General features: G+C 39.6%; 1 protein-coding gene across 7 annotated transcripts in view; it reads left to right on the top strand.

Moving 5' to 3' along the window:
• The window catches only part of GLCCI1 (glucocorticoid induced 1), a 1,677,723-nt gene that overhangs the window by 1,519,926 nt on the left and 133,688 nt on the right, over nucleotides 1–24,109 (top strand). For all 7 annotated transcript variants that reach the window (XM_044066485.1, XM_044066483.1, XM_044066481.1 and 4 more), the window contains one exon: nucleotides 3,669–3,876. In XM_044066485.1, the coding sequence (XP_043922420.1) occupies nucleotides 3,669–3,876 (208 nt within the window). The remainder of the gene's footprint in view (nucleotides 1–3,668; nucleotides 3,877–24,109) is intronic.

Genomic DNA, 24,109 nt, shown 5'->3' with positions numbered 1-24,109 from the left:
AGTGATTAGTAACACAAAATGCAATAGAAAGAAAACTTTTAGCTTGCAGTGGCATTATTTGAAAAGGCAAGAAATATACTCTTCCAATAATGCCACTGTAGATGTTATAAGAGTAAAATATTATGCATTGCTAAATTACACTTTCCATTAAAATGCAGTACGCAAGGTAGTGTCCAAAAGTTTTTCGAGACCCTGGTTTTAGTCCTGTAACTAATTTTAAAGATGCTGTGTTACTTTACCCATGCTAAATGTGACTTATTTTGATTTTAATGCTAAACTGTCTATACAAGTAGAAAAAAACACATAAAAATCAAAATACTACAGAAATTGCTTAGAATGAAGTAAAGTTAATAAAATAGCAATTTAATTTAAAGAAGGTTGGGATATTGTCCAAACTTGGAACATTAATTAAAAGGTAGAGTAACATGTTGGCACTATAATTCTATTTATGCACCTGTATGCCACTGTTGGTGAAGATGTCCCCAAATGAGTTCATGTGCCAGAAAACATAAGCACTAATGTGCTTGAGAGTATGCATTCAAGTACCATGTTCATATAAAACTAATTTGTTTGATATGTTGCAGGAATATTAAGTGTTTCAATATTTCAGTGAGTTAATTAACAAACTTAGGGCCTACACCTTATAGACACCAATGAAGAGCACAGAAATTAAAAAAAAATGTCTAAATCTCATTTAAAAGATGATAAATAATTTGCCAGTTTTAATTGTCTTTGTAATAAATTCAAAATCATACCTGCTTTGTTCTGAAAAAAGAGCTATTTAACCTTGATTAATAATGTATAACCTTACATCTACACTAGGTTTCTATTTCTAGTACCAAAATCATGATCAGCAAAGTAAATATCTAAAGAAGCGGCCAAAAAATTATTTTTAATGCACGTGTATGTCATAATCATGTCACCTCTTAAAATTGATAAGCCGGAGAATACAAAGACAAGTGTTCCAAACTTTCTTTTAAGGTAAAACATGCCAGCCAGTCATTTGTCTAGTAAATGTTTTTTGAATGCATTCTATCTTCATTAGTTGAGAATAATTCGTCATACATAGTGATCCCCCATATTCAGTAATATGTCTTATACTTGTTAAATAAATCTGTAATAACACCAGTCTGTCTCTACTTCCAACACTAAGAAGAATATTCCCAATAAGACCGTATAATTTTCTTATTATATTTGTCACATTATCTTCCAGTTTCAAATTAGTATCTACCATGATGCCCAGATCTTTTATCAGTTTGGAAGAGGCACAAATATGATTATCCAGAGCATAAGGATATTGATTATTACTGTACTCAAGATGTAAAATAGTACATTTACCATTATTAAATCTCATACCCTTAATTCTTGCCCATTCAAACAGATTATCCAAATATTTTTGTAATAAGTACAAATCATTAATACTAATTACTATCTGACCTATTTTAATGTCATTGGCAAACTTACTTAACCATATAAAATGGCTTTTTGGACATTCAGACATCACCAAACCAAGCAACAGTGGGCCAAAAACAGAACCTTGAGGTACACCCCTAATCATCGTTGTATAATCAGAATAACAGTCTTTAATTCTTACTTTGCAAGTCCTGCCCCATTACCATTTTGATACCCATTTGGTATATAACCGGAATTATTGATTTTCCTTAAAGTCTCTACAACTGTTTCATGGGGATGGAATTAAAACCTTTAACCAAATCCAAATTTAAAAAAAAAAAATCCACAGGTAGTACATTGTCCAAAGAGCTATCGATATCTTCATAAAAGCTTATCAGATTGGTAACACATGATCTACCTGATTGGAATCCATGTTGATGTATACCAGAGCCAAAATCTAAGACTTGCTTACAGGAGATCCACAATGCCCTCTCAATTGACTTTCTCAGTACACAAGTCAAATTAATAGGTCAACAGTTTTCGGCCTTGTATCCTGGTTTGCTTTTCAAAATAGGGACTCTAGTATTGTGTCCTTCCACATTTTGGCAATAAATGCCTCCTCAAAGTATCTTTGAAACAAATATGTCAAATATAGAATCCATTTTTCATATATTCCTTTTAAAACAGGTAAACAGGTTCAAATAATAAATAGTTCTGGCTGCCTTGGCTACTTGTAGAATTAGAAAGCTTCACTGCATTTTTACTAACAAAGTAGACGTCATATTATTTAGACTTTCTGCTTGAAAGTAAACCTTTTATTTTATTATGATGATAGGGTTTTTCCTTCACTTTTTTCTTTCTTATGTTGTTTCTTTTTAGTAAAGACATTTTAAAGGTTATTGTATCTCATTATTAACAGTATATTATGCTGAATGTCTAAAGATGATAGTTCTGTGAAAAACTAAGAAATAGACCAAACTGTTGTCTTCTGACTCATGTACTAGTTTAGCAGAAACATTTGAGTAGAAATCTGTTTGTCACTGAATATGTATCTGAATCTAGGAGATCTAACTTCACATGACAGCAATTTCAGCTTGGGGGGCAGGTTTGCAGTTTCACTGAGGCATTAAGGTTTCTTATTAATCAGAAAATGTTTCCAAGAATCTTAATTGACATCAGTGGCATATTTTATCTGTACAGCTCCAGTAATAACTGACGGCACTTGAAATTTGAGGAATGATAATTTATAAACATATTGACAAATGTAGCCACTTCTATAGAATGATAGTTATGTAGTCCCAGATCGACAGAGACACATGTTACTTTGTACAGCATTTTACACTAGCCTGGTCAAATTCAAGTGAGAAAAAGATGAAGTAAAACTACTGAGCAGCTCTTAGAGGCAAATAAATGTTTTTTTAAATTGTCATATAAGTTTACGTGAGCACTGAAATTTTAAGACTTGTTCTTAGTTCCATCAGGCCCATTTAGTACATAGCCACGTAATGTTCCATCAGGCCCATTTAATACATAACCATGTAATGTTCTATCAGTCCCATTTAATACATAGCCACATAATGTTCCATCGGCCCATTTAATACATAGCACGTAATGTTCCATCAGGCCCATTTAATACATAGCCACGTAATGTTCCATCAGGCCCATTTAATACATAGCCACGTAATGTTCCATCAGGCCCATTTAATACATAGCCACGTAATGTTCCATCATGCCCATTTAATACATAGCCACGTAATGTTCCATCAGGTCCATTTAATACATAGCCACATAATGTTCCATCAGGCCCATTTAATATATAGCCATGTAATGTTCCAATAGGCCCATTTTATACATAGCCATGGAATGTTCCATCTGGCCCATTTAATACATAGCCATGTAATGTTCCTGTTGTATGTCATCAGAAATATATTTTTTTGCTAACTGATGGGCATTGTTTTCTTAACAGTGTGTTAATGTTAGGAGAAAGAGAAAAATAGTTCATGGAAACTTTTCAGTAATCAAAACATGAATGTAATCAGAATATTATATTGCTAGGAAAAATTGGTTGTACTGCTATTATCATATGACAGATTTCTCTGTTTGTGGTCTTTGTTGTTAAGCTATGAATTTTTCTTTTCTGTGCAGGCATTTACCCACTGAGTTCATTAAAATTTTACTGCAGGTACTTATTTTATTCTGTGTGCTCTCTCATTTGTATGAGACAAATATGCACAAACTGTCAGCAGTGCAGTAACATACTGCTTGGTTTCTTTCAGTCTTGGGACGTACCAGATGGCCACAAAGCACCTGTACCATCTCAGTGTCATAGCAGCACACGCAGCATTGATACGCAGACACCATCTGTCCCAGAACGCAGTAGCAGTTGCAGCAGCCATTCACCTTGTGTCTCCCCACTTGGCCTTATTGAATCTCAAGAGGGTAGTCCATGTTCTACAGAGGATCCACTTTACGAGCGAGATAAAGGTGGGGGAATGCATGCATCTATGTAATTCTGAAATTAGTATGTGTTCTGCAGTAGGTGCTTTTCATCTTACACTCAAAGCATTTAATTGTGCAGTTGCAGGCATGTGTACATAGTCGGGTGCTGTTATAGTACTGCTATTGACAGTCCATCTACTTGTGAATAATGAATACTTGTAATTACTAAATAGAAACATTGAAATATGTCTCTGTTTATAATTATTGCAGTGTTGTACTCTGGTTAATGACTGCCTTGCCTTGTGTCCTCATAAAATCTGTCTGGCAGTTGATGAAGTGGATTAAGAGGCTGTCAATGAGCTGTTTCCAGTGGTCTAGTGCTTCGGGGTTTGATTCTTTCAGCCTGCATTGCTTAACTATGTGACTCTGAGAAAGAGACTTACCCAGGCAGTGCTCCCAGGCAGAGTCTGAAAATGTCCACAGAGATTAGGGCTGTACCCAAATAAACAAATATGCATGCATAAATAAAAACATAATAACCCAAAAAGGTAAAAGTATGACACAGATCTTGTTAAGTCAATGACTTTGTTGGATGATAATCACATTATTTTAAAACAAATCTCTTTAATATAAATTTTTAGCAAACTGTTTCCTCTCCCAGCCCTACAACTCTCAGCATTGTAAGACAATAGTAGATTGAGAGTTGGGGATTTTAACTATCATTCATTTGGGATATGGATTTTTTTTTGGCCAATTCTTAGCAGCAGCCCATCATGTTTATCAATTATTTATTTGTTCTTTGTTGCCTGGGTTTTCCCACTAGGCTAGTGACCTCTTTTCAGTGAAGACTCAAGGAAGTATTTCTACTATTAGGGGAAATTTGACCAGGGCATCGGGGAACTTCCCCTACTTGTCAGTGTTGTGAGTGGGACTTATTTTGGAGGAGTGCTTCCTGTTTCCATTCCGGGCACACAGGCGACCCAGGGAAACAAGGAGGTAGATGGGGAGAGAAGGAGATGATGATGTGGAGAAAGAAAGGAAGGAGGAAGCTAATATCTAGGCTGGAGAATGTGCACAGGATTCTGAGGAAATGTTTCATAGAAACCTGTTTAATGGTGATGAGTCAACAAATGATGGACGTATAATTACAACTCTCCAGTCAGGAGGATTGCGGGATGATTTACTTAAAGAAATGGTGGTGCAGAGTGACACAGAAAATGAAGAAGATGTTTTCTGGGGGGACATTATGGAGAAAATACAAAAGGAGAATGCAGAGATAATCCTGAAGAATAGTGGTGATATGGAAAAGAAAACATATCCAGAGAAAGTAAAAGAAGGCAAAAGTGGAGTAGCAGAAAAGAAGGCAGAATAAAATGAAGACCAGAAGTACGTGGAAGCATTCAAAGTAAAGAAAACAAAGAAATGGACAGCTATGAAGTGTGGGACAATTTTATAGCTCCTTTTGGTGTAAAAGCACGAGGTAAGAACATTTATTCTTATTAACAAAGAAACATTTTGTGACATTATGTTTGAGACTTTTTCAAAGGAAAATTTTCTTGGAGAATATGAAAAAAGACTAACCCATGGAATCTTCATGTGATAAAAGCATTTAACAGGGAAGCAAAAAATAAGATTTATGTACAATTTCAAACATAATTCAAAAGAGAAACTTTTAAAAGGACATTTGAAAGATTTATATAATGAAGTACTAGACATTGCAAAGGTGTATGGCTGAAGGGGGTTATGGACTGTTGGCTGTGATTGTAATAGCTTGCTAAAAATAGAAAGAAAAAAAATTGTAGGTATGCCAAGCATGATAAATGTGGAGGGGAATATGGGTGTTGTAAAATGCTGGGGGCAACCCAAAATGTGCATGTGCTTGTGTGTGTGTGTGTGTGTGTGTGTGTGTGTGTGTGTGTGTGTGTGTGTGTGTGTGTGTGTGTGTGTGTGTGGAAAAGAAGGACATTTGATAAGTAACTGCAACAAAAGGAACATGATGCAAAAAATGGGAATTGAAATGTTATAAATGTAACAAAATTAGACATTTACTCATGGATTGCAGAAACGAAAATAAGAATAAAGAAAAAGAAGGAGAGGAAAATGAACAAAGAGAAGAAATCTCAGAAGTAGTAGAAATAGAAGAAAAATAAATGAAGAAAAAAATAATAAAGAGGACATAGAAGGAGGTTCTGAACTAAGTGACGAAGAAAACACAAACTGGAAGTTAGTAAAAGGAAAAAAAGAATTCTATTGGTAAAAGGCCACACAGAATGCCACCAAGCCACCCATGTTTTAATCAAGTTTAAGTGCTTTTGTTCTAAAACATATAGAACTTCTTCAGAAACAGTTGTAAAGCTGGTTTACTCCATTTAAAAGGCCTCAAGGGAGCCAAACTGAGTTCTTAAAATTCTTAAAGATACATACCACAGAAAAAGGAAAAAAGCATGCATAAATACAAATAGCTAAATACATTCATATAGCAAGCAGCCTTTCAATATGAAATTGTAAAAAACTATAGCAGATTTAGTAAAAATTGTTTTTAAAAAAGTTCACTTGAGTACAAATACCAAATAAATTAAACAAGTATGTATACTGCACCCAGAATAAAAAATCAAGTAAAAGCAGCCTTATCTTTCAGAATGCGTTTAATGCTAACAAAATCATTAATACCTGGAACAGCTGTTGCATTAGGTAAGAGCTGACAAAAAAAAACTCACGCTGTTCCCCAGTCTCCTCTCCTAATAGGCACTGCAACTTTTCCCAAAATTGTAAAAACAAATTTCCTAAAATCATTGCTTACTCTAAAATGCTTAAAAGACCATTTGTAGTTTGTGCTTTTTTTCATAGCATATGTGTTGATAGATTCTGGTTTTAAGAGAGCCAATGTTTTTTTCTACATAACCCAGCCACTGGGGGTGCACACGCCAGTGTATTTCTTTGTGCCAGTCCCAAGCCTGGATAAATGGAGAGGGTTACATCAGGAAGGGCATACGGTGTAAATGTTTTGCCAGATCAGAAATGTGGACAAAAATGCAGATTTCCATACCAGATCGGTCCAGGCCCAGGTTAACAATGACCACCTCCAGTACTGTTAGCCAACAGGATGCCAGTGGAAATTGGGCTACTGTTAGCTGAAGGAGAAGAAGAGGGGGAAGGCATGCACAGAGGCAGGAGGAGATCAGGAAAGTTAGGAGTGTGAAAGTTAGGGTAGGAACTTTGAATGTTGGCAGTATGACTAGTAAAGGGAGAGCGCTAGCTGATATGACGGAGAGAAGGAAAGTTGATATATTGTGCATGCAAGAGAACAGATGGAAGGGGAGTAAGGACCGGTGTATCAGAGGCGGGTTCAAATTGTTCTGTCATGCTGTGGATAGGAGAAGAAATGGGGTAGGGGTCATCCTGAAGGAACATATGTAAAACAAAGGTGCAGGCACTCCACAACAATCAAAGCCAACCAGTCTGAGTAAAAATCCTTTGATTGAAAAATCCTTTATTAGAGAACAGTAAGCGCTTTCGCGTCTACAAGGGACGCTTCATCAGACTTTAATAAAAACTCAGAAAACAATCTCATTAAAATACTCAAGGACTTGATCACATGGACCAATGACTACAGAGTCACAATTATAGAAATATTACACCTGTGAAGCACAAAAGAAGTAATGTAAACACTTGAGCTATAATAGATCACAGTAAAAATGCTAAACTACTGAAAACTAAATGTTAAAAAACACACGAGAAACATTGTTAAAAAGTTGTATTAAAACCAGTGCAAATTAACTATGTTTAAGTGCACGGTCCCTAAGGAAAGATTTTAAAGTAACTCTTTCATTAAGGCCATGTCCAGCATCTGCCTGCAGTCTGATGATCCATTTACTCTCTTCCTTCTCTGTAAAATTACCAACGTTCCCTAATCTCATGGAAGTACGTATCAATTCCAATACTAGGAACTCAAAACTGTGTCTAGTGCCTTTCAACAAAACATGTCTAGCTAGAGCATTGGTTTTGGGACAACTTACCTTACATCTCTCATAGCACAACATGTCCTTCAAACTTCTAGTCTTTTTATATGAGAAACTGGGGTGGGTTCCTATAAGGGTTTTCAAAATGTAAGGGTAGTAGTCCCACGTCAGTTAGGAGAGGTACCTTTCCGTGTCGTAACTGCAACCATTGCTCTTTTGTGTCGAACAAGGTTAGTTTTGAACATCCAGACACCAAGAAGGTTTATGAATTTAATCATTATGCGGATTGCAGGACACGTAACCTGGTTTACCTGGCTGTATGCCGGATATGTAGAATGTTTTATGTAGGGAAGACAAATAGGACTCTTCGAGAGAGAATTAGGGAGCATTTATATGCTATTAATAAAGAGAATGAAACCAATGCTCTAGCTAGACATGTTTTGTTGAAAGGCACTAGACACAGTTTTGAGTTCCTAGTATTGGAATTGATACATACTTCCATGAGATTAGGGAACATTGGTAATTTTACAGAAAAGGAAGAGAGTAAATGGATCACCAGATTGCAGGCAGATGCTGGACGTGGCCTTAATGAAAGAGTTACTTTAAAACCTTTCCTTAGGGACCGTGCACTTAAACATAGTTAATTTGCACTGGTTTTAATACAACTTTTTTAACAATGTTTCTCGTGTGTTTTTTAACATTTAGTTTTCAGTAGTTTAGCATTTTTACTGTGATCTATTATAGCTCAAGTGTTTACATTACTTCTTTTGTGCTTCACAGGTGTAATTTTTCTATAATTGTGACTCTGTAGTCATTGGTCCATGTGATCAAGTCCTTGAGTATTTTAATGAGATTGTTTTCTGAGTTTTTATTCAAGTCTGATGAAGCGTCCCTTGTAGACACGAAAGCGCTTACTGTTCTCTAATAAAGGATTTTTCAATCAAAGGATTTTTAGTCAGACTGGTTGGCTTCGATTGTCGTGGAATACCTGCACCTTTGTTTTACATTTAGTTTTTGTTGGTTCAGCAGGTACCTTACCCTAAGAGGATTCTGCTTTTATTGCTGAAGGAACATATGTCAAGAGTGTTTTGGAGGCGAAAAGAGTGTCAGATAGAGTGATGTTTTTGAAGGTGGAAATTGATGGTGTGATTATGACTGGTGTTAGTACATATACTGCGCAAGTTGGGTGTGCGATGGATGGGAGAGAAAAATTTGGGAGCGAGTTAGATGAAGTGGTGGATAGTTTACCCAAGGGTAAGATACTGGTGATTTGAGTGCATTTCAATGGGCATATTGGTGAAGGGAACACAGGGGATGAGGAGGTGATGGGAAGGTATGGTGTTAAGGAGAGCACTGCAGAAGGTCAGATGATAGTGGATTTTGTGAAAAGGATGGACATGGATGTGGTGAAGATCTACGTTAAGAAGAGGGAGGAGTATAGAATGATGTACAAGAGTGGAGGAAGATGCGCACAGCTGGATTACATCCTATGTAGGAGGGCCAGTCTGAAGGAGATTGGAGACTGCAAAGTGGTGACAGGGGAAAGCATAGTTAGGCAGCATAGGATGGTGGCCTGTAGGATGATATTGGCAATCAAGAAGTAGAGGAGGAGAGTGAGGGCAGTGCCAAGGATCAGATGTTGGAAGCTGAAATAGGATAACTATAAAGTGGAGTTCAGGGAAGAGTTAAGACAGGCACTGGATGGCAGTGAAGAGCTACCAGATAGCTGGGCAGCCACAGCAGAAGTGGTAAGGGAGACAGCTAGAAAGGTGCTTGGTGTGACAACTGGACAGAGAAAGGAGGGCAAGGAGACCTGGTGGGGGAATGAGGAAGTACAGGAGAGCATACAGAAGAAGAGGTTGGTGAAGAAGAAGTGGGATTGTCAGAGAGATGAAGAAAGTAGACAGGAGTACAAGGAAATGAGGCGTCTGGTGAAGAGAGAGGTGGCAAAGGCTAAGGATAAGACGTATGGTGAGTTGTATGAAAAGTTGGACATTATGGAGGGAGAAAAGGACCTGTATTGATTGGCTAGACAGAGGGACTAAGCTGTGCAGCAGGTTAGGGTGATAAAGGATAATGAGAGAAATGTATCCACAAATGAGGAGAGTGTGTTTAGCAGATGGAAAGAGTACTTTGAGGGACTGATGAATGAAGAGAATGAGAGAGAGAGAGAGAGAAAGAGACAGAAGGTTGGATGATGTGGAGGTAGTGAATCAGTAAGTGGAATGGATTAGCAAGGAGGAAGAAAGGACAGCTATGAAGAGGATGAAGAATGGAAAGGCTGTTCGTCCAGATGACATACTGTGGAAGCATGGAGGTGTTTAGGAGAGATGGTAATGGGTTTTTTAACCAGACTGTATAACAAAATCTTGGAAAGTGAGAGGATGCCTGAGGAGTGGAGAAGTGTATAGGTATAGATTTTTTAAGAATAAGGGTGATGTGCAGAACTATAGTAACTACAGAGGAATAAAATTGATCAGCCACAGCATGAAGCTATGGAAAAGAGTAGTGGAAGCTAGGTTAAGAAGGGAGATGATGATTAGTGAGCAGCAGGTTGGTTTCATGCCAAGAAAGAGCAATACAGATGCATTGTTTGCTCTGAGGGTGTTGATGGGGAAGTATAGAAAAGGTCAGAAGGAGCTGCATTGTGTCTTTGTGAACTTAGAGAAAGCATATGACAGGGTGCCTAGAGAGGAGTTGTGGTATTGTATGAGGACGTTGAGAGTGGCAGACAGGTATGTAAGAGTGGTACAGGATAAGTACGAGGGCAGTGTGACAGTGGTGAGGTCTGCTGCAGGAGTGACAGATGCGTTCAAGGTGGAACTGGGATTACATCAAGGATAATTTATGAGCCCTTTCTTATTTGCAGTGGTGATAGACAGGTTGACAGACAAGATCAGACAGGAATCCCCATGGACAATGATGTTTGTGGATGACATTGTGATTTGTACTGAGAGTAGGGAACTGGTAGAGGAGACCCTGGAGAGGTGGAGATATGTTCTAGAGAGAAGAGGAATGAAGGTCAGCAGGACTAAGATAGAAATATGTGTGTGAATGAGAGGGAGGATAGAGGAATGGTGAGGATGCAAGGAGTAGAGGTGGCGAAGGTGGATGAGTTTAAGTACTTGGGATCAACACTTCAGAGTAATGGTGAGTGTGTAAGAGAGGTGAAGAAGAGAGTACAGGCAGGGTGGAATGTCTGGAGAAGAGTATCAGGAGTGATTTGTGACAGACGGGTACCAGTAAGAGTGAAAGGGAAGGTCTACAAGATGGTAGTGAGACCGGCTATGGTGTATGGGTTGGAGACAATGACACTGACAAAAACAGGAGTCAGAGCTGAATGTGGCAGAGTTAAAGATGCTAAAATTTGCACTAGGTGTGACGAGGATAGACAGGATTAGAAATGAGTATATTAGAAGGTCAGCTCAGGTTGGATGGTTTGAAAACAAAGCCAGAGAGGCAAGATTGCATTGGTTTGGACATGTGCTGAGGAGGGATGCTGGGTATATTGGGAGGAGGATGCTAAGGATGGAGCTGCCAGGTAAGAGGAAAAGAGGAAGGCCTAAGGTAAGGTTTATGAATGTGATGAGTGGTTGGTGTGACAGAGCAAGATGCAGAGGACAGGAAGAAATGAAAACAGATGATCTGCTGTGGCAACCCGTAATGGGAGCAGCCAAAAGAAGAAGAAGAAGAAGAAGAAGAAAAGTTTTGCCTGTATAAAATGCAGGGCAGGAGAAGCAGAAGACAATGTAAACAGCTTCCTTCATTTCAGAATTATAGTTTCCATTAACCATAATCAACTTTCTGTATCTTGTGACCACAACAGCTTGAATGGTGTAGTGGTACCTTGTTCTAACTATAGTGTACAGGGTCCTGGGTTTGAGACTTGGAAGCGCTAATTAGTTTGGGAGGGTGGCCTAATGATTAAGTTGTTTGCCTTACAAACACAAGGTGCAGGGTTTAAGTCTCACAAGGGGTAATTGGCTAGGCTTAAAATGGCTCTCAAGGGCAGTTAGCTTAGTACTAATCTATGAACCTATGAACCTATGAACAATGTGGAAGCCTTGTAAGATGAATGTGCATTGCTTGCAGGCCCCACAACGTTTCATCCCCACATTTTTGGTGACTGTGTTAAACACTTATTTGTTATTTTTCCAACAAAAGTTTAAAGTTTTTATAGTTTTTACACACAAACCTTGTTTTTTGCCCCACCTGGTCCAACAACCCAAGGGTGCCAAAAACAGTGTTCCAATGGCTAGTTAGTGCTTGCTGAAGGGACAAAACATCCCTATTATATTGAATCACTATAGCTTGTGATAGGTTGTCATTTTTGCTTAATTTGTGTTTTATAAATGTGGTTTCTGTAGGAGCGACCCATATTTCGTAATCCTTTTCTCCAATACCCATGTAAACCACTTGTCTACCAACTCTGATGGGTAGCCGTGATCTTTGAAAAGACCACAAAGCTTGAGTCCCTCCTCTTGAAACATAATATCATCTGACACTAACCGGCTTAACCTGATAAACTGACCCTTTACCAGGTTTCTTTTCTGCCACAAGAGATGCTGGCTGTTGAAACGGAGGTATGCACCGGAAAAAAGTTTCTTTCCTAAAAGTGTTAGATTCATACCTCCCACAAACATTGTTCTTAGTTATGGTAACAGCAAGGAAATTGATTGAATTCAGCTCGCCTTGATTGGTGAACTCCGAGAAATCCATACAGTGGTTAAGGAAGTCAATAAATTCCATCAATTTGTCTGCACTCCCTTTCCATAGAAAAAAATATCATCCGGGTATCTCATGTAACTTTCCACCTTATCAAAAAGGGGAGAATTGAATACCATATATGTCTCTCAGGTCTGCAGCACCATATTAGCAAAGATGATGGCTGACACTGCCCCCATAGCAACACCGCAATGCTGTTTGTAAAACTCACCCTCAAAATAGATGAAGTTGTTGGTGAGTACAATCTCTATACACTGGTGTACCAAACTGGTGTCAGATCGATTCAGATCAGAGCCTTTTACCATTGCTTCGAGGGACCAGTCAAGACCAGTATTCTGGGGTATAACTGTAAAAAGGATCTTGATGTCCATGGTGACAAACAAGCTTTCAAATAAAAAGTCATTGTTAGCCAAGTATTCAAGGAAGTGCCAGGAGTCTTTCAAAAGCTGCTTTTGTTGTTAAAAAAGTGTTTTAATTTCATGTCCACATATTTCGCAAGGGGCTTGGTCTTTGATCTTGCTGAAGCCACTACAGGCCTAAGAGGGAGGGCTGGTCACAGATTTGTGGATCTTGGGGTTCCCAAATATCTCGGGGATCCTTGGATTCTTGATGACAAAGTACTCCCTTCTCTTAGCTCCCAGACTGAAACTGATAAAGATGTCTTCCAAAATCAAATTAATGCCATGGTAGGCTATATTTATTTCATTGTGGTAGGCTATGTTTATTTCATTTTGTGATGCCTTGGAGGAAAATTCCCAGTTCAGATATTCTAACATTTTTGAGGAGTAAATGAAACAATCCATCAACGCAACTCCCCTCCATTGTCTGTTCAGGTTTTTGACTCATATTTTTGATTTGTACTTCATAAAATTTCTGCTTTTCTGACAAGCCTCTAGGGATTAAACTCACTTAATAATGATAGGCATTTGAGTTTCAGACTTCATTTCTTTCAGGAAATGCATGCTAACACAAAACCTATTATTCTAGCAAATTTCTAAGTTTATAAGAGCATCATTTAAAATCTGTACCTATTTTTGGGCCTTTGTCCCCCATCATTTCTGGCTTTGTCCAGATTTCTTGCGCTAAGAGGTTGAGAGGTATGGCTATAGATCATCTTCTATTTCACTAGTCCTACTGAAGACATTCACTATTAAACCAAATACCCTATTTATGGGAGACTTTAACTACCCCTCTATAGACTTGGGAAGCTTACACTGCCTCATACTTGCAGGCACAACAATTCCTAGCCTTTATTAATAGATATGCCCTTGACTAGGTTGTGCACACACCTACCAGAGTTTCAAACATATTCGACCTGGTACTCGCTAATATGGGAGAGTACTGCACCTACCCCAGCCCCCTTGTAGTGTCAAGTCCTCACTGGTGAGATCGGGCCACAAAGTTGTCTCTTTTGAAATAAAAATCAACTCGGTCCTCAGCAAATCCTATAACAGTGAGGAAGTATTCTAAAACAAACTGCATCCAATTAAGTGATAGTTTGTTTAAATTTAGTGTGCCTGCCAATCCCGATTTCACAACAGCCTGTGCGGTATAGTTCATGGAGACCCTGTACAACCATGTAAATAAGTGTATAGAGGCCATTGTACCTACTAAAAGTAAGCCAAAGACAAACTTTAAAAACAAACCACACCTTAATTGGGTATATATCAAAAGGAAAAAAGTCATAACTAAAAGAATGATAGGAGCCCTCTAATTAAACCAAACAGGAAACTAAGAGGACTAATTAAGTATATTAGTTTGGGTATTAATGGCTGTCTCTGTCTATCGGAGACACTGAGGCCAGACCTATGGTGAATTTCTGATTTCCCATCCACTGTTGAAGGTTATCCCATCCACTGGTGAAGGTTATACTTAAACATGGTTAGAGATAGACTGTGCTTCACATTTATGGGAAGCCTGTAGCTGAGCATGGGGATCCCCTGAGACATATATCTGTTTTACCAACATGTCTTATTTATGTCACAAGCAAAATTTAAATCATTTGATCTAGTGGTTCTGATGCTGTTCATTTCATGGACCTATGAGGTTAAATGTATATGTGCATGCAATAGTTTAAACTGATTTCTATTTAATAGCTTGCTACTGATAATATTGTTGTGAATATGTTGCCAGTGTAAGTGCACATAATGCCCTACAAGGAAATAACAGGCTTCCAGGGATGCTGCAAGGCCCAGCGGCACAGATGAAGGGCCATCCGACTACTGGAGATCTGTTATAGCTCTTAGCAAATGATGCCTGTATTTTTTTTTTTTTTTTTTTTTTTAAGTATTTTTAGAAATGGCTAGATATTAGTGACTTGGTATGTGTATCTGATTTTGTGTTTGTACGTGTGTGTGTGTGTGTGTGTGTGTGTGTGTGTGTGTGTGTGTGTGTGTGTGTGTGTGTGTGTGTGTTTGTGTATGTGTGTGTATGTGTCTCTATCTGTGTATTTTAAACAAAGTTGAGAAAGTAACATTTCGCATTGTGGTGCTTACCTGTCTTGTTTTGTCTCAGGTAAGACGCATATTTTAACAACATAACACAATTCTGTAGTAGTAAGTGCTATTTTGAAATTTCTAAACTATACTTCTTCGGAGGTGTGACATTGGGAATGGTCCGAAGTGTAGCTGTGACATTCCATAGTGCACGTTATAGGAATGGGCAAGTGACATACAGTGTTTTAAATTAATTCTGGAAAGCAGCTTTTAGCACTGTAGTGCTTTTCTGTCTGGCCTGAAGCTGAGATATTCTGGTTTGCATTTTTTGAGCTGGAACACATTTCAACAATCTGACATTTTTCTTTGCTAATAAGCATTATAACAAATATGTCCATCGTTGGCTGGAGTTGTGGTGTTAGAAGGTCCTAGGAGACGTGTGTTATGTAATATTTTTGCACTGCATTTTACAGAAAAGCAAAGTAAAACAAGTAAAAGAAAAAAAAAGCTTATTTATTAATTTTATGATGATAAAGGAGAACACTGGACCCAGCATTGTAGCATTATAGCTGACGATACATATCAACTGTCCAGATTTTTGCAGAATGTCCAGATTTTTGCCTCATAGTTTTGGTCTGATCCCAGAAAATTTGTGATTTTCTTGACTTTTTGTGGCAAACCAGTGAGAACTAAAAAGTAATGACAGGCATTTGAGTTTTAGACTTCATATCCTTCAGAAAATGCATAGTGGCACTTGACCTTGTATTCTAACAACTTTCTAAGAGCAATATTTAAAATTTGTCCCTATTCATAGAGCTTTGTAATCCCAATATTTTTGGCTTCATACAGATTTTTTTGTACTAAGATGTTGAGAGCTATATTTCCCACCTAGAATAGAAGTGACGTTTACTTTGAGATGAATGTGTGTTGATAGTCAAGAGGAGAAGGTAAATACTTGCACCACACCACACTCATCACATAGTCTCACTAAATCTACACCACCAAAATCCACACATAGAAACACAAAAACATTCGTGGAGGCTCTCAATAATAATCTGCTCAAGCAACAGAGACCTCCAAAGCAGAAATGCAAGCAACCTCCACCCCCCAATACAACCCAAATGACACATAGCCTGCAGACTCAATGTGCCACTCAACCACAGCCAATAAGGCAAAACAATGTACCCAACACACTAGTCATAGGTAACTCTATAGTCAGGCACACTGATGTCCCACTCACCATGCTAAACAAGGAGAAGGTTACTGTCAGCTGCCTGTCAGGTGCCAGGATCCGCCACATAACCCACGCACTCAGGTCACTCCACAACAAGTACAAATATGACTCTGTCATTGTCCATGTTGGTGTGAACGACCTGAGACGTACCTTCCTGGACTACATGAAAAGAGACATGGAAGAGCTCTCCGATCTTGTAGCCCAGGCAGGTATGACCCTAGCCCTGTGTAGCATTCTGCCATCACCCAGAATGATGCCGCAGTACAAGGACAAAATGATTGACATCAACAATTGGCTAAGCTTCTGGTGTCATTCTAAAGGGATCCAGTATCTGTCTGCCTGGGATGACATGGTCGACAGACCACGATGCTTTGCCAGATATGGCCTGCACCTGCCACCCCTGGGATTCCGAATACTGGCTAAGGTTCTTGCCGCCCCTATAGTGCCTTTTTTAGGCAAGGTTCAAATGACAAATTCACCACCATAACAGGAACAGGCAAGCAAAAACTGAGGGTGATGCTACTCAATGCTAGAAGTCTAAATCTCAAAATGCACTCACTCGAGGCACTCCTTAAAATGGAGAACATCAATATCTGTGCAGTGACTAAAACCTGGTTCAAGGCTCCCGAGAGCACCCCTGCACTACCAGGCTATAACTCATACCACACTTTTCGGCCATGTAACCTGGACCGGAACACCAAAGGTGGAGGTGTTTCCATATTCATTAAGGATATCCACACCTCCAGGCTAGTTGCTCAGCATAATGCAGCCGAGGTTATCCAAGTGCAACTAACTCTGGGCAAAACTGCAATCCAAATTGTAGCTTGCTACAGATCACCCACCATGCCCCAGGATTCCCACTCCTCTTTTCTTGATGTACTGGAAAATATTAGGGATCAACCAAACACCCTAATAATGGGTGATTCCAACTACCCCACCATTAACTGGGAAAACTACTCATGTACCAACTCCTTCGCTCAACGCTTTCTGGAATTCATAAACTCCAATGCCCTGGATCAACTTATCTAAACCCCCACCAGGGGCAACAATATCCTAGATCTAGTCATTACCAACATGAGTGACCGGTGTTCCACACCTGAAGTCACCGCCTCATTGGTCCGATCCGACCATAAGCTAATTACCCTAGATATCCACATCCTGCCCCCACCCCCCCACCCCCATTAAGGAAACCATGGTAAAAAATTTTCTCCAAAGCCAACTTCATGCTTCTTAAGAGAGAAGTGGTGAACTTCATGACACCCATGCAGATGGACAATACAGTTACGACTACTGAATCCTACACAATTGCACTTTATAAGCACTTACATGAGTGCATGGATCGTGCTATCCCAAACAGAACCAAGATGCTATCCTCCAAAAAAAGGAAGCCAGTCTGGTGGTCCCCTGCCATAAACAAACTGTACAACAGAAGGAAGAAACTGTTGCAAAAGAGAGTAAAATCCCATGAGTGGAGGAGCTCCCTGGTCAGCCACAGTAAGAAGCTGCAATCCCTGATAAAATCCTCCAAAGCTAGTTATGAAAACAAAATCGCCACTGATTCTAAAGACAACCACAAAGCATTCTATAGCTATGTCAAGAATCCCAATGGCAACACTCGGATCTGCTCTGAGTTACAGCACAATGGCACTAAATATACAGAACCAACTGATATTGCCAACATCCTGGCAGATAGGTTCAGTGCTAACTTTACCCCACCCTCACCCTCTAAAGAGCCCATCTCTATACCGGAAGAATGCAAAGTTCCTGTAATCACGGCTGCACAGGTAAAAACCACACTCTCCAAAGCCAAGAGCACAGCCTCCATGGGACCAGACAACATCCCAGGCTGCATTCTACATGAACTACAGAACGAACTGGCACCCCACTTAAGTACCATGTTCAGTCATAGCCTCACCTCAGGCTTTGTGCCTGCTGAATGGTGCACAGTGACAGTTATCCCAGTCCACAAGGGGGGAGCCACCACAGACCCCAGGAACTACCGCCCCATAAGCCTGATGAGCCTGGTCTGCAAGGCCATGGAATGTATCATCATAGAACATATAAACAAAGACATTGGTAATCTCCAAACTCTGGACCCCACCCAGTTCGGGTTTGTAAAAGGCAGATCATGTCTCCTAAACCTGATAGACTTCTTTGAAGCAGCCACCAAAGCCGTAGACAAGAGTAAGGTGGTTCACACAGCCTATCTAGATCTTGCCAAGGCTTTCGACACCATCCCCCACTCTGGAATTATAAATAAACTCACTAAACTAGGTATAAATCCCTATGTCACAAGATGGGTTGTCAACTGGCTCACTGACAGAACCCACACTGTGAAAGTAGCAGACTCCAAATCCGACTTTAGACCAGTGACAAGTGGAGTACCACAGGGTTCAGTCCTGGGTCCTCTCCTGTTTGGTATCTACTTCTCTGAAGTACAGGCTAATACAGAAGGTCTTTGGCTAACGAAGTTCGCAGGTGACTGCCATAATCGAAACTCCTAACGATGTGGACATCCTACAAAAGGGCCTCACTGAGACAGATGCCTGGTGTCAAAACCATGGCCTCAAGCTCAACGCCAAAAAGTGCATTGTCATCCACTTTGGTAAAAACTCTGTACCCATGAACTACAACATAGGCGGTAGTATACTTAACACTGAAAGTGTGATAAGAGACCTTGGGACACAGGTGGACAGTAGTCTCTCCTTTGATAATCACATCGCCACAGTAGTCAGGAAATCCTTCTACGTGGCACACCTCATCACAAAAGGTTTCTCATCCAGAAAAAAAGAGGTTCCCCTCTACTCATCACTCATTAGACCCATTATAGAGTACAACGCCCCTTTTGGTATGTACTTCACAAGACATCTGCAACAACTGGAAAAGCCGCAGAAATACCTCACAAAGAGGATTACTGGCCTCAAACAGATGCCCTACGCAGACCGTCTCAAAAAACTCCAGCTTTACTCCGTCGCATATCGCCTACTCAGAGGTGATCTCTGCCTAACTTACAAAGCTATGTCAAGCCCAGAGCTGTTGGACATGCTCCACTTAAAGAAATCCCAGTCCCTCCGAGCTACATGCTCTAGGGACCTAAACCTTGTCGCCACAATAAACAGAACATGCCGGAGGGATATATTCCTGTCCCAGAGACTTCCCATACTCTGGAATAAACTACCTGTTTATATCAAACAAAGCTCCTCATTAGCACTCTTCAAGAAAAATCTTGATAATTGGGTGGGAAATAGGAAATTCACCCTGGGGATCACCTCTGTGGCTCTGCTCGACAGTGGCACAGGAAAATAATTTTTTTGGATGGCAAAAGCCAGGGTACCTTTTTGGCTGGGTTTGTATAGGCCCCAGGGCTGATAGCCTAGTACCAACCGATGAACCTATAACCATCTGTATTTTATTTGCCTATTTTAATTGTGCAGCAGACAAGGTAGCCACACTGACTTATTTTTCACTATCCCAAAATGGACCTTATGTACTATGTCGATACATTTATTCTGCTGTTCTTTTCACATTATTAGCCTGGAACATTTAAGCGGAAACATCCACTATTTGAAAACGGATTTCTTTTCTTTACATTTACTTTGTAAATCTCTTTAGCATCTTCTCATCTGGATTTTCACTCCCTATTTAGCACAACGTGTTACTGCTGCAGTATTCATTCTCTTTGCAAAGCATTGTCTTTTACTTTGACCATTTTGGCATTTGTCAGTGTCAATGCCGTAAGAACAAAACTCAGGTATCATGTTTATATAATCATCAGCCATTCCAGTATGTCTCACTCTTTATCAACATTATTGCAGAATGTCTTAATAAGTAATCAGCAATATTGTATTTTTCCTTCACTGCTTGAATTGGTATGGCGAAAGTCTCCTGGCTCATTCTTGATTTCTAAGGGGAAGTTTTGCCTTGGGAGGACACGGTTGCTTAATGGCTAATTTCTTCTCCTCACAGACACAAGGTAAAGGGTTTGATCCTTACATCTGTTTCCTGTCTGTGTGGAGTTTGCATATTCTCCCCATGTCTGAGTGGGGTTCTTCCAACATCCCCAAAGCATGCTTGGGGTTTCAACCTATGAAAGTTGCTGGTTCAAACTCAACCTTACCAGATGAACCCAAGAGGTATGCCAAGTGCACCCAAAACTGAATGGATTTGTGAACAGCAGCAAAGGCTCTATGTGGTGCCTACCAGCGAAGGCTTGTGTAGAGTAACTGTTTAAGACATTAGCTGCAATTTACAGTCTTCTCTAGATAGGAGAAAACAGATAACATCCTATGTGCCATGTAAGGGCTAGCCATATTGGTGTGCCTGCCATAAAGCCCAGCAGCTATGGCTTAATAAGCTGGTGACTGACTGGTGTCAGTTTGCCCAGTCTGGGCACAGCAAGTAGTATTTCAATATTTGCTGGACATAAAATAAATCAACCTGCCAAAGCTGAACTAAGGATCAAATATAGGTTCACTGACAGGAATGGCATGACAGTTAAGAGCAGACTGGAATCCCTCTGCATCCAGGAAAGAAGGTGGAAGGGCAGTGCAGCAGTGTAACTTGGCTTGGGATCCAGAGTCTGATACGTAAGTAGTGGACAGACTAGAAATGGTATGGGAATTGTGGTGAGAGAGAGGCTTCAAAACACAGATTCTTTGACAGATTCATAACAATAAGGCTCCAGTATATAAAGAATAGGTAGTTTCCATAGTCCTAGCCCATGTCTCACAGCAAGGTTGTTATGGAGAGGAACAGAATGATTCCAGGCAGCAGATGCAAGACCTGCTAGAAAAAGAGGTACAAAATGAGTTGGTGCTGGTAATGGGTGAACTGAATGCTCGTATTACAACAGACAGAATAGGATATGAGGACTGCCTGAGTCCACATTTATGGACAACAAAAATAAAGGAGAGCCCATTACAGACTTATGTCTTGGTAGTGGACAACACATGGTTCACCTAGGCAGTCACAAGGTCACATACAAGAGTGGCCAACACGCAACTCAGTTTGACGTTGTCCTAGTAAGGAAAGGTGGTAGAGTCAGAGATTGCAAAGTCATGCCCAGGAAAACTTTTGCCCCAAGTATAAACCACTGGTGGCCAAAATTAATTCCAAGCAGTGGTAAGAGAAGGCTGTACAGTTAACAGAAACTAGACTGAAGACCAGGAAGTTGACTGGAGCTAAAGCAGTTCAAGGAGATATTCAGGACTCTAGTACCTTGTAATAAATAACAAAACAGGTGGAGCTGGAGAGGACTGGCTGCATCTTAACAAGCATGTCTGAGGACCACAGGATAGATATGTGACTGAGCCAGATATGGAAAAAAAAGTTCATAAGGAAGGCTGATGGTGGAATTCAAATCCAGGAGGTTATAAAAAGAAAGGAAGACTGCAGGAAAAAGTGGACGATACAAAAGATGGACAAGGCTAAGAAGGAATAGTTTGGTTAACAAAGGAGCTAAGGGAGCTGCTGCAATAGCAAAGAACAGTGCATTACAGTAATGCTACCAACTTCTAGAAACTTGATCAAGTTGCTAGGCAAAGGCAGAAATATAAAGAAGACAGTTATCAGAGATCATTCATAATGGATACCAACAAAAATCTGCTCATCATTCCAGAGGACATCAAATCCTGGTAAGAGAAGTACTTCCAGTAGCTTCTGAATGAAGAAAATGCAACAGAAGCTGTAGTGCTCCATGTAAAGCTTGTTATTAGAGAAAGAAGAAGAAGAAGAACCCACACTAGAAGAAGTCAGGAAAATAGTAGGCTCTGATGAAGTCACGACAAATATGATCAAAATGTTGGGTTAGATGGGGGATTTCCAAGATGGCTGAACATTAAGTAACAGCTTAATTCTAGCTCTCCCAATGTGAAAACAGAAATTCAACAGAGAAGGCCAGTAGACTAGTGTTTATGGGTACATTTTAGTAACTGGCTAGTAAGTGTACTGCTTGGATGCCAGGCAAAAAATACAGAGGACCTGGAAAGAAATCAGCTACAAAAAAGTGAGGAAGACTGACTGGGGAAAGTTCTGCAGCTGTTCAGCAATAAGCAATGCAACCCCCAGATGTGAATTCCAGTAGCCTACAGGAAGATATAAGACAACTGCACACAGACCTGGTTAAAATAAACAAAACACTGATGGAATATATCAGCACAAACAACAAATATCTGGAAAATGGAAGAAGCTTTAAACAAATATTAAACAGATATTTAGGTGAGATGATAAAGCTGCAAAAAATCAGAAGTCAAAATGAAGAAAAGGCTGGCTGACCATGAGACTGTTCAGGAAGAGATGTTTCAAAAAATAATAGAATTAGAGGACAAAGCACTTAGGGAAACCTGACATTTTCAGCTATACCAGAGAAGCTGGAAGAAACAGACTGCATTCATTTTATGAAAGCCCAAATAAGCAGCTGAACTGGTATTCAACAACAGGAGTTGTTAGTTGAAAGGGCACATCGTATTTATGCTCCAAACCTGGCTATGAGAAAGCAACCTAGAACTGTAATAGTAAATATGCAATCCTACCAGCAGAAGGAGTTGATTTTGACAAAACTGTAGGAGAAGGGCAAGGTACTAAAAGTGGGAGACAGCAGAATGTTAGTGGAGAATGATTGCTAATTGTACACCAGGTAGAAGAGAAGCAAATTTATCCCACTGTTCAGGGAAAGTCGAGACGTAGGTGTGAGATTCAAAGTGCTATACCCAGCTGTCTTCAAACTTCATTTTTGATGAAGTACATGCTAAGGAAGAAATACAAAAGTTTGTCCAACAAAAACTGAGCTGTGGAACAGAAAAAGATTCTGCTTCTTGTTCTTTGGGTAATAAAGACCACAGAGGGACTGTACCTGTGAAACTTTTTCCAATGTTTCAGTGGAAAATGTTGGAGTGAGGAATGGAGCATGAGAGTTGACTAGAAGAATCAAGGAATGGAGCATGAGAGTTGACTAGAAGAATCAAGAGTACATTGGAAATGAAACAGACAGGATTTAGGAGATGGAGATGATAAAACCAGTAACTTATTGTGGGATTACAATACGATAATTATATGTGTGCAGTATGACAGAAAAAGAACATCTGGAAATATTGGACTTTTTCAGAATTTGTTGGACTTGTCAGGGACTCTTAAAGCATATGCCCAACTTCATGTCATTAATGTTCAAAAAATGCTTTGGGGAGGGGAAGAGGAGGAAGAAAGTTAACTGTAAGAAAATAATTTTTTTCTTACTAGCACTATTTTGTGGTGTATGATTTTCTTTGCATGCTGTAAAGTTTTCTCAGTTATTTTTCAGTGTAATGGGGATTGTAAGCAGGTGCTGCTGTTCTTTTTTCTTTTCTTTCTCCCTTCTCTCTTCTTCTTGTTCAGTTTTACAAAATGTAGGCAATGCAATGAAAAAAGCCTGGTTAAAAGAGCATAGTAAAAGAACAATTAATATGCTTTTCTCATTCTTGCATATGAAATGAATGGATTAAGGACCATAAATTGATTTAGTAACAAGTTTTAAGAGTAAAGTAAATGAAAAAGAATATTAAATATTATGATGCTTTATTCTAGCAAACACACGCATGCTCAGTACCAAGTCTGCAGCTGGTCTTCATGTTTCCATGGAGACAATCTGACAGAAAGAAACTGGTTTCCTGGTTCTCGTGTCTCCATGGAGGCAATCTGAGAAAGTGAAACTGGCTACAGTCTGATAGAGAGTGATTGGCTAAAGGAAAATATTGAGAAGAGAAATTGGATAGGAAGTAATGCTCTCTGAAAGCATTCAGGGGTTTTCTCAGCTGGGAGAGCTATAAAGAAAAGACAAAAACAGGTAGCACTCATTAGAAGCACAGGTTGCATCGTGTCTTAGCATGTTTAACCTTTCTTTTAGGTCAACTCAAGTCTGTGAATGTGGCTGTCAGTTTGGGACTTTCTTTCCT

This window comes from Protopterus annectens, chromosome 3.part1 (genome assembly GCF_019279795.1).
Source record: "Protopterus annectens isolate FY-2018-M chromosome 3.part1, PAN1.0, whole genome shotgun sequence".
Taxonomy (NCBI): domain Eukaryota; kingdom Metazoa; phylum Chordata; order Ceratodontiformes; family Protopteridae; genus Protopterus; species Protopterus annectens.
Note: the sequence above shows the minus strand (reverse complement) of the source record. Positions and strands in the feature narration are given on the sequence as shown.